General features: G+C 40.3%; 1 protein-coding gene across 2 annotated transcripts in view; it reads left to right on the top strand.

The window, feature by feature from the left end:
* Nucleotides 1–550: 550 nt before the first annotated feature.
* The window catches only part of amdhd2 (amidohydrolase domain containing 2), an 11,853-nt gene continuing 1,105 nt past the window's right edge, over nt 551–11,298 (top strand). The window contains exons 1-12 of one of the 2 annotated variants that reach the window (XM_039825888.1): nt 551–886; nt 2,905–3,043; nt 3,730–3,866; nt 4,221–4,360; nt 5,374–5,428; nt 6,209–6,421; nt 6,572–6,660; nt 7,897–8,041; nt 8,510–8,617; nt 10,496–10,564; nt 10,967–11,068; nt 11,155–11,298. The exon at nt 11,155–11,298 is cut by the window's right edge and continues 1,105 nt beyond it. In XM_039825888.1, coding sequence (XP_039681822.1) covers nt 2,961–3,043; nt 3,730–3,866; nt 4,221–4,360; nt 5,374–5,428; nt 6,209–6,421; nt 6,572–6,660; nt 7,897–8,041; nt 8,510–8,617; nt 10,496–10,564; nt 10,967–11,068; nt 11,155–11,234 — 1,221 coding nt within the window. In that variant the 5' untranslated portion in view covers nt 551–886; nt 2,905–2,960 and the 3' untranslated portion in view covers nt 11,235–11,298. The remainder of the gene's footprint in view (nt 887–2,904; nt 3,044–3,729; nt 3,867–4,220; nt 4,361–5,373; nt 5,429–6,208; nt 6,422–6,571; nt 6,661–7,896; nt 8,042–8,509; nt 8,618–10,495; nt 10,565–10,966; nt 11,069–11,154) is intronic. The other variant, XM_039825889.1, reaches the window with a different exon arrangement.

Genomic DNA, 11,298 nt, shown 5'->3' on the forward strand with positions numbered 1-11,298 from the left:
GTTTCTCTCAAACGGTACAGTGTATAATTGTTTAATTCTTATTTGGTGCACTAACTAGTCTAAAACGAGACACCTGCTTAGGCTTTCAGCTAGAATTCCAATCACCAGACTGAAATCTATTCTGTTTTGAATGTGTGGTTAACAGCTTTGACAGCAGTGTGTTAGCATTTGAACAAAGTGCTGTAAATCCACAGTGTTGTGCACGTTGTGGTTAAAGTCATGGGATAAGAGTGTTGAGTTTTGAAAACTGTGTTCAAGCAATGCGAAACGAACTAGAGTTTGGTCCACATGAACTGCTGCTGTGCAGACTGTAGTTAGAGTTTTTCACGTGACTCCAGTTGTGTCCACTGTCGTTTAGCAATAGAAAAAAAACTGTAAATGCAGAGCATTTACTTGTAGGCTATTATTTTTAAAATTACTATTTAAAATTAATGTATTTGAACTTTTACTTAAGTAAAGGGTCTGAATACTACAGCATTCATCATCTGTAAATGCAGGGACAGTATATTTTTGTTTTGATCAGCTGACCTGTCACATGACATCCGTTTCCCTGTGTAATCGAAAGACTCAGCTGAAAAGGATTCAGGAGCAGAGCAACAAGAGACAAGTACTTTTAAAACATAAAACATTGGTATAGTTATTTATTTTGCCTGTTAATGTCAAAATAGATGAAGGGAAACACGGAATGTACGGTCGCCGAATTCGGTTAAAAAATACGTTAGTTTACTGCAGCTTGCTCCTGTATTTTGTGGAAAAAGAGCGACGGAGTAACGGCTGAACACTTTTAAATTGTACAGGAAAAGTGTTGTATTGCGCATTTAATGTACGCCGCATTGACAACTGGATTCTACCAATTCTGAGACTTTTGACTTCTTTCTCTCCCAAGGTATGTAAAGTAGGTCAGCGCTATGGACGACTTCAATTGACTGTTTTCTGGGTAACGTTTGGCGTTGTGTATGCTCACGAAAATAACGGATCATAGCCACAAGTAGCCTAATAGTTTCCCAAAGACAGCCAGATAAAGTATACGTGTTCATATTTGAAAGACGACGATTAAAGTAGATTCATATATATTTTGCTTATTGCAACATCATTCAGAAAACGCCTTGAGAGCATCAAGAAAAGCAGGGGTCAAAGTCAGCTGCTGCACCTCCTACACTGATAAGATATCAGATATCATTTAATACTGGTGCATCATAGACAGTGATGGTAGTCAATAAAAAAGAAGGTACACCAGTCATGACTTTCAACTGCTCCACACACCAGGGTTACAAAATGAAACATTTTATTGTTACATCTTCTTAATTGTGATTATTTGCTGCTTCTATTTGTCTTATACTGTCTACATACACGGAATATCCTATTTGGACAAAATCATTTTGGGCTTTAGGAAATTCTGATGGACATTTTTCACTTTAAAGTACCTTTCACACTCATGTCACAGACACTCAAGTATTGTACAATTTTGAAGGTACTTGTACTTTAGTATTTCTATTTCATGCTACTTTATACTTCTACTCCACTAACTCTCAGAGGGAAATATTGTACCTTTTACTGCACTACATTTGTCTGACACCTTTAGTTACTCTACACATTCTGATTGTTAATTCAAAATATAGGCCTAATCAATGAAAAAGTTATGATGTATTATTATAGATTAATGAATCTACCCAGCAGTGTATATATAAAGTAATTAAAATGAGCTCCACCTTTACCAGCTGCAACCTTAAAGTGATGAACACATTAATGCATTGATAATTATAATACCAGTAATATAGTATGTTATTCTGCATAACAAGTTCTTTTACTTTTGGTACTTCAAAGTAACACTATGTAACTTTTCCCGCTTCGGTCCCCCTACAGGTTGGAAGCAGAATTGTCCATTACATTACACTATGCAAGTTTTCCAGATCGCGTAGCGGATCTGTAGTTCGACCATTGACTGTAAATATTAATGGACAGAGCATCCGGTTCGGCAAAGTGCTGCAAATGCGGAAGTGCCTTAAACCTGCATTCTATCTGAATTCCAGCAGGGAAGGTTCATTTTTTGAATTATGGTTTTGTTGATTTTAAAATCGGCGATAAAGCAGGGGGTGTTTTAGGGCGTGGCTATGATGTGATTGCCAGTGAAAGTGTGTAACGTAACGTAGAGTGTAAGCATGCTCCTCCCTCACTCATCCCTCTCGTCTAAAATCATCACATCCGCAACCAGGATGGCTGCGCCCGTTAACGGCAAACTCCACGACGGATAGCAGATCTCTACAAACCAATGGGTGACGTCACACATGCGCTGTCCATTAATATTAACAGTCTATGAGTTTGAATGAACTGGACAATGAAATGTGATCAACAATTCCGCTTCCAACCTGTAGGGGGACCGAAGCTGGAAAAGTTCTTTAGTGTTGCTTTAAGTATACAGTATTTATGCTAATACTTTTGTATTTTTGGTTACGTAAGATTTTGAATGCAGGACCTTTACTTGTAACAGAGTATTTTTATACTGTAATATTACTATGTTTACTGAAGCAAAAGATCGGAGTACTCCTTCAACCACTGCTATTTCCTGACATGTTTTGAAAAATACTTGTAAAAAAATTCCCAATGTGTTTTTGCTCAAAATATTTAGTGTATTATCACATCAGACAAAGAAAAAGCAGTAAATGGTGGCAACTGTAAAGCTTAAATTAAGGGGCACTTTTTATTTTGCTTGAAAAAAAACGTAACGATTAATTGATTATCAAGATTAATTCATGTAATTTCTAGTTGCAGCCCGGGTGTCATGGCGACAAAGTAATAATAGGCTTTGTTTAATGTAACAGAAAACGGACGGTGTTGACAGTTTAGGTGACATTTCTGCTTGTGTAACAGAGAGGGATTTTTGATTTATTCTGCTGCGTCTTTCAGTCTTCTGAAGCAGAGAGGACGGAGTTTGTCTCCACTCGTCTGCTGAGAGAAAAAACATGCCGTCCAACAAGTCAGTGTCTGACGCTGCCATCACTCAGTTCATCAACTGCAGAATACTGAGAGACCACCGGCTACAGAGGTACACACACACACACACACACACACACACACACACACACACACACACACACACACACACACACACACACACACACAGACACTTGTTTCCTGGATTAATATTACCCTGTATTAATGTGTATGTTGCATTTTACTGCTGTAGATGTTTAAGGTTGTGCTCATTTTAACTCCTTTATTTACTGTTTGGTAGTTAAGTCTACAGCAATGCATCATGTTCTATAAGATCATCATATGTATGTAGCGTCGCTGTCCTGTGAGAACCCTCTATCTCTAAAAAGTCAACACTAGCTTTGTGATGATGCATGTATCAGCTGATCCAAAAAGGCTTTTTAGAGTTTATCTAGCTTATTAAGAAGTAGGAGAACACATAAAGGAACACTTCATTCTTCAGTTTATTAATGTTACATTTAAAATCAACACATTTGGAGAAACATGGTTGTCACTAGACAGGAAGGGAGTGAAAAACTGTCATCTGAAAATTACCTAAAGCTGTCAGACAAATGGAGTGGAGTAAAAAGTACTATATTACCTCTGAGATGTAGTAAAGTAGAAATACAAAGTTCTTCTAAGTTTGTGTTTGTGTGTGTGTGTGTGTGTGTGTGTGTGTGTGTGTGTGTGTGTGTGTGTGTGTGTGTGTGTGTGTGTGTGTGTGTGTGTGTGTGTGTGTGTGTGTGTGTGTGCGTGTAGAGATGACCTATGGGTGCGTGAAGGAAAGGTTTTAGATCCAGAGAAGCTGTTTTTTGATGAGAAGGGTTATGCCGACAAGCGTGTGGACTGTGAAGGCAGCATCATCGCCCCAGGCTTTATAGACGTTCAGATCAATGGTAACACACACACATTTCAGTTTTGGACAACTTTCACAAAACAAAACGCAAAACACATGCTTTCCGTTTTCTGACGTTTTACAGACCAAATGATTAATAATATAATCATCGAGAAAATATTGGCAAATTAAAGAAATCTGCCCAAAGATTCAAAATAAACAAAACTGTAACTATCGTCCCGCTATAAACGTAAATGATTTCCACAGCTGAACAGTGGAAGTTTATAAAATTCAAACACATGTTGTGAGTTAACCAGGTTTCTCAGTCTAGTTTTTGGGGCGGACATAAATATGTTCTGTTGTTGGAAATCGATCTTCTGGAACATGTCCTCAGCAGTCTGTCCTCTCCCCGCAGGAGGATACGGCATTGACTTCTCTCAGGCCTCCGACGACGTCAGCACTGGAGTTTCTTTTGTGGCCAAAAAGATCCTGCAGCACGGCGTGACGTCCTTCTGTCCCACTCTGGTCACCTCGCCTCCCGCTGTCTACCACAAGGTTACACCAACACCAATACAATCAGTACTTTAGGTTTCTTCTCCTTAGTCCACATCAGGCTCCAGACAGACGGAAGACAGAATTTACATGTACATGTAGGGCTGGGCGATATGGAGAAAGTCAAATATCACCAAATACCTCAATATCAATATTGCAACAATATTGTAGGGTTGATAATTGCATCACAAAATATTAACACAATGAGATTTTTGATAACTAATCAACAGTAACGTGGATGTAATGATAAGTGGGTAAAGGCAAATAACAGAACAGCTAGAACTGTCTGGAAAGTTTAGAAAAGTACATCACTTTACTGTAATGCAGCCTTTAAAACCAGGAAAAGACAACACTTATATTACTATTACTATATTACTATGATATTACAATATCCAAAATGTAAGATGCTATCTAGCCTCATCTGTCGATTATTATTATCTGTTAGGAAACAAATATTAAGTGTCAGAAAATTGTGAAATATGTGGATCAGTGTTTCCCAAAGCCCAAAGATGATGTCCTCAAATGTCTCGTTTTGTCCACAACTCAAAGATATTCAGTTTACTGTCACAGAGGAGTGAAGAAAATATTCACATTTAAGAAGCTGGAATAAAAAAAAATGACTCAAACGAATGAATGGATTATCAAAATAGTTGGCCATTAATTTAATAGTTGTCAATTAGTCAAATAATTTTTGCAGCTCTAATTTAAACACCTTTTAAAATTAAATAATGACAGGATTAATTCAGTAAATCACACAGACATGAAATCGTCTAATTAGCTGCTGCTAATTACTTCCAGAAATAGATCAGACTCCACTCATTTTCAAGCAGTGAACTGTACAGTACATCAAACTGTTCTCACACTGTATTTAATGAATAAGTGTCACTGCTGGCTTTTCGGAGTAATGTTGCTTTTTAAAAAGGATTTTCTTGGTTTTTATTATTTGTGAGATGACGCTGCTGCACATTCAATCTTACAGTCATTGATCCCCCCCATTATTAAAATGTGTGTTTCAGGTTCTTCCTCAGATCAAAGTTAGCGATGGAGGAGAGCATGGAGCTGGAGTTCTTGGTAAGATTAGTTATGGTGCATTCAAGTGCTCCTGGGATAGTCCCATTTTCCCAGTTGGGAAGTCATTCTTCCGAATTCAATGTGTTCATGAGTTTTAAGTCGTAATGCGGAAACAGTATGGACGCTACAGAGAAGATGTGTTGTATTTTAAACTCTAGACTGTATAATAATAATAATAATAATAATAATAATAATAATAATAATAATAATAATGAAGCTGTAACAAAGCTTCTGGGCCTGATAAGTGAAGCCAATGCAGATGTGCCTTAAACCTGCATTCTATCTCATTTCCAGCAGGGGGCAAAACCACTCCATCCATGTTTCTATAGAAGTCTGAGAAAATAATCCTGCTTCTTACTTGATGTATTACCTCAGCAAGCATCTTCATAATGACTTTATGGTCTCAATCGCTAGTTTCAAGTGTCCTTGATTACAGAATGATGTACATTTTGTAAATTATGGTCCCATACTCCCATTTATTATAAAATAGATGATAAAGCAGAGGCAATGCTAACCATGGCACTGTGTACATTAAAATAGCCCTGAACTTGTTTTTTTGTGGCAGGATGGTGTATGTTGGGTTGATAAAAAAAATAAACTACAGTGTGTGTGTTCATGGTAAAGAAGGAACATGTCAGCCAGTGCAACAGTGTGGCTCGTTGATGTGTTTTTATGGCACACGTGAAGAAGACATATCAGGCTGTGATAAACACACACAATTGGCTGACTTATCCTTTAAAATATTTCATATATCTATATTTATATTGTATATATCTGCAGGTTTTCATCTGGAGGGCCCGTTCATCAGCGTGGAGAAGAAAGGAGCTCACCCGGAGCAGTTTCTCCGGACCTTCCAGTCCGGAGGGATCGAGGACCTAATGGAGACCTACGGTGGCCTGGACAATATTGCCATGGTGACACTGGCTCCCGAGCTGGGCGGCAGCCAATCAGTGGTGAAGGAGCTCTGCCAGAGGGGCATCACTGTGTCGTTAGGTGAGCACCATCTACTCACTCATATCCCCAAGCCAGGCTGGTTTTTAAAACTTGTTTTACACCTTAAATTGAAGAAAAAACATAATGAAGTTCTGTTAAGTGTATTTATCTGCGAACACATCTGACTCATTTACTATTTCCCTCATGTAGGTCACTCTGTGGCCAACCTGTCCCAGGCTGAGGAGGCTGTTCATCACGGAGCCTCCTTCATCACTCACCTCTTTAACGCCATGCTGCCTGTGAGTCTCGGATTCTCAGAGCCTGTATCTAATAATATTGGAATGCAGCGTATAACATTTCACTGCATGATCTTAAGAATTACGTTTAGAAGAAAAGGTAAAAACAATCTTGAGCCAAAGAGGAAGAGGTTTTCAACGGGATGGCTGACAGCATTTTGAGGAAAATGCCACGTTTAAGTCCCAAGTCTGGACCCACAGTTGCTCTTTAGTTCTGTAGTTTTTATTTACAGACTGAACAGTTTGGTCTTGCAGTGAAAAAAGAGAGAACTTATTATTTATTTATTTTTAATGGGCATTTTGTATTCATAGTTACGATATCGTGACGTATCATTATAGGATTGTCTAGCAATACACAGATTATCGCAGAATTGCTGTATCGCGATATTCTCTGTATCGTGAGCCATGTATCGTATTGTATTGTGAGGTACCCTGTGATTCCCATCCCTAATCACGAGACAATTTGTAGAGTGGAGGTGCAGTTCAGTGCAATGCTTAGGCCAGCTACACACTGGCTGCGTGACGTGAGCGTGTCAGCTGCGTGGCGTGTCCGTTTTTATTTCGGCTCCCATGTTAACAGGTTAGAGCTTGCACACTGCCTTCGTGACACGTATGTCCCGAAAACGCGTGCCTGCTAGAAATAGAACCAACGCCTGTTTTTCATGCGACATGCAAGCGTGCTGGAAGCGTTTCCAGGCAAAATAAAATACGAAAAGATGTTTATATGTAATTTTGACACAAATACATATCAATAAATGACATTTTGATGTTTGAAAGTCTCTAGGTTTTGCCATAAATGCAGATATAAATGTAATAAAAATAATAAATAATTATAGATTTTCAAATGTTGACCCTGTCAATACAGATCGAAATATTCTGTAGCATATTTTGCCGTCAATGCTGCCGACGTTGTCTTTGCTGTAATCAGATCAGTATATATTCATGTTTAACATGAAGTATACTACTGCTTGAGTGCAGTTTATCAATGGGAAACATACATGTGTCCAGACAAGGCTAGCAGCAGCAGCAGCACCGCGTCAGACACGTTTCTGGTATGCAAAGACATAGAAAACACCACGCAGCTGCCACGCAACAGAAACGCAACAGAAACACCACGCTCACGCCACGCAGCCAGTGTGTAGCCGGCGTTAGACTGTATGAAGGGGAATCGTCTGGGAGTCAAACTGCCAGTCCTCCTTCCCTAAATCATCTGCTTTTCTCTTTGCTGTTGTGATCCAGTTCCACCATCGGGACCCCGGTATAGTGGGTCTCCTGACCAGCGACCAGATTCCTGCAGGCAGGACAGTCTACTACGGCATGATAGCTGACGGGATCCACACTAACCCTGCGGCCCTACGCATCGCCCACAGAGCTCACCCTTCAGGTCCGTGGAGGTTGTTGTTGTCGATGGAAAGAGTACTGAACTATAGACAGCCAAAGTCCTGATGTCACTTCCTGTCGTCATATAGCCGAAAAAGAAAAACGTGTATACATATATATGTGTGTTTGCGTGAATGTATACATGTGTATCTGTGCGTGCAGGTATGCATGCATACTATGTGTATGTATACATATATAAATAAGTAGAGAACTAAATTGTTTTGTATTTAACTAAAGCACAAAAATAGAAAAAGGCAGTAGGACCAGGAAACTTTTTTTTTTTAAACTTCTTCCTACTCCTTTTTGAACATGGGAATCCCTATTTGAATCATTTACAATCATTTTGAAAGATATGTTTGCTGAGGATTGTTTTGCTCTTCTTTTTTGCCTGTACTGAAATATACATGTTCTTTTTTTCAAGATGTTTAAAAAAAACTAAACCGATGCCTTTGATATGTGTTTGCACCTCCAGGTTTGGTGTTGGTGACAGATGCGATCACAGCGATGGGGCTTCCTCCTGGGCGTCACACTCTGGGTCAGCAGGTCATTGAAATCCAGGGTCTCCACGCTTACGTTGCAGGTTTCAAGTTTTTCTTCAGTTTTTAAATATATCAATACATTTTATTTTAAATTATGATGCTTGTATGGAGGTAACACAAATATAGCTTTATGCCTAGTTCACACTACACAACACTGGTCCTGATTTTCCACTTGCCGACAGTGTTTTGGAGCTCCACAACAAAATTCCCACATCAGAGGCAAATCAGCGTTGGCCTGGCACTCACTCATCGGCCCTCGGGTGCTTTGTGTGAACTGCTCAAAGACGCACGTGCCAGTGCCTCGTGGACCCAGCCCAGATACTGTATCTAGCATGCTAAATATGAATTTGATATCCGATGCGTCACGATGCTTCACCTCCTCAATATCATTATATATTGCCGCACATGGTTTTCATCAACAAATACAAGCAGTCGGATATATATGAACTCCCCTTTTAACTGTATCTGCACTTAAAAAGACACTTCCTGAATGTAGCAGAGTCTGAACACAGCAGACAACAGGCAAAAGGCAAACAAAAGAAGAAGCAGCGACCGGGAAATAACCGGCAATAATCAATTATGGTCTGTCACTCCATCGACGCAGAATCGTCCAGGTCCGCATCGTGATGCAATGATTAATTTCAACACCCCTACCCTACACACATGCACTGCAACCCTGAACTTATCTAGACATTACCCGGAGGAGCTGTAAGTCCCAATCATTTGGACCGGACATTAAAAGGACTTTCAAATTCAAAAAACGGCAAGAGACTCGATTGCATGTGACCAAATTACGACCCGGCTCGGTGACAGCGCTGCAATCTCCGCCGTGTCCTGCCTCCTGCACGCTCTACCCAGGCGCCACCCTTTACCTTATCTAAACATAGTATTTCCAGTGAGAATGTGTCTGACGCGTATACATCTCCTGTTGTGTGCTACATGTGTTAAATGGAAAATTCCGGACAATGTCAGCACCTTACTCCTCGGACATTGTCCGGCGTTCATATGTGAAAATGACTTATTTGTTGCATTTGCAACAAGTTGTTGTTGTTGTTGCACCTCGAGGAAACGGGTACGGCCCTAGGGCCAGAACCGGCTCGCCAAAGGGTCCAATACGGCCCACTGGATGACTTTACAAAATGTAAAAACTGCAGGTTATAATTCCAATTTAGCAATAAAATGCAGTGCTATTTCTATCTGTCAACTGAAGGTGGCACTGTCCTAATAAGCTTAGCAGTCCTTATGCTGGATATGCTATCCCTCCTGCTAACATACAGGCTACACACTGTCAAGTGTAGGCTGCTGTTCATGCAGGAGCCGGCCGTGGAACATGTCTTTGTCCAAAAGAAGAAAAGTAGACACAGAGGTGTCAGGTTTTCATAGAAAATGGAGCCGTCCCTATTCTTTCACAGAGGTAAATGGGAAGCCAGTGTGCTTGGTGTGTTCACAGCACTGTTCAGTGCTCAAGGAATCTAATATACCGCATCATGACCCATACTGGTCCGAAACCACTTGAGATCAAATTGGTCTGGATGTGGCCCATGAACTAAAATTAGTTTGACACCCCTAAAAAGGAAAGTAAAGAAGGTTGATGCCCCCACCCTTCTTTACTTTTTCTTCTTTGTTTTATTGCTGTATATCAGCCACCAACAATTCGCAGCGCTTGTTTTTGGCAGACATCCGTTTTTGGAACCAAATCCCGTCTCGCTCATCATGGTATTAGGTCATGTCCCGTGTCACTTCTCCATTGTCGCCGCTCAATCATGTATTGTGAAAACCACAACAGAGATTACAAGAAAAACTCCAGATTACAAAACAGCAAATTGTGAAGTGTGGACAGTGCAGTGATCCGACCACTGTGAAAGTCATGTAATGCTTAAATTGATACCTCTCTGTTCTGAACTCTTTCTCTCTTTTAGGCACTAAGACACTCTGCGGCAGCATTGCCACGATGGACATGTGTGTACGCCACTTTAAACATGCTTCAGGTGAGTTTAAATGCAACCAAATAATACTCCAGTTTAAAAATGTTGGAAAGCGATATGATTTTACTACTCTCTTGTCCTTTGTGTAGGGTCAAGAGTTTTCCCGGGAATTTTAAAATGATCACTTCCTGGAAATAGATCTCTCTTTTCCCGGGACTTCCTGAGAGTTGTTGCCTTTTAAATGATTTCAAAACCAGAACTGCATATAATTTATCATAAATTAACATTGCTTTAGAGAGGGCATCTGTCTTCCATGATATACAATATTCTTCAGTATTTTAAAACACAGAAAATCCCAGAATCCTGCAGAAGTTAGAAGAGAATTTAAGCTGCATAACAGGATCTAAATCCCAGTTATTTAACCCCTAACTTCCACAACAACTCCACCACGCTTTCTATGAACAGGCTGCAGTGTAGAGGAAGCTCTGGAAGCTGCCTCGCTCCATCCTGCCAAACTTCTGGGTGTCAGCCACAGGAAGGGAACCCTGGACTACGGATCAGACGCAGGTCAGGATTGACTGCATAAAAGAATCCCCATCTCTGCCGTGCATAGGCCGAAACGCTAATTGTGTTTACCCTGACTGTGTTCGCAGACCTTGTTTTGCTCGATGACGCCCTCAATGTCGAAGCCACCTTTATATCTGGAGAGGAGGTTTGGAGAAAAGGACCATAGAAGAAGAAAAAGCCTGCAGACAGTAACTGGCCTGACAGCTGGGACCTTTATGGGACGCTGTTAT

This window comes from Perca fluviatilis, chromosome 15 (assembly GCF_010015445.1).
Source record: "Perca fluviatilis chromosome 15, GENO_Pfluv_1.0, whole genome shotgun sequence".
In the NCBI taxonomy this organism is placed as follows: Eukaryota; Metazoa; Chordata; class Actinopteri; order Perciformes; family Percidae; genus Perca; species Perca fluviatilis.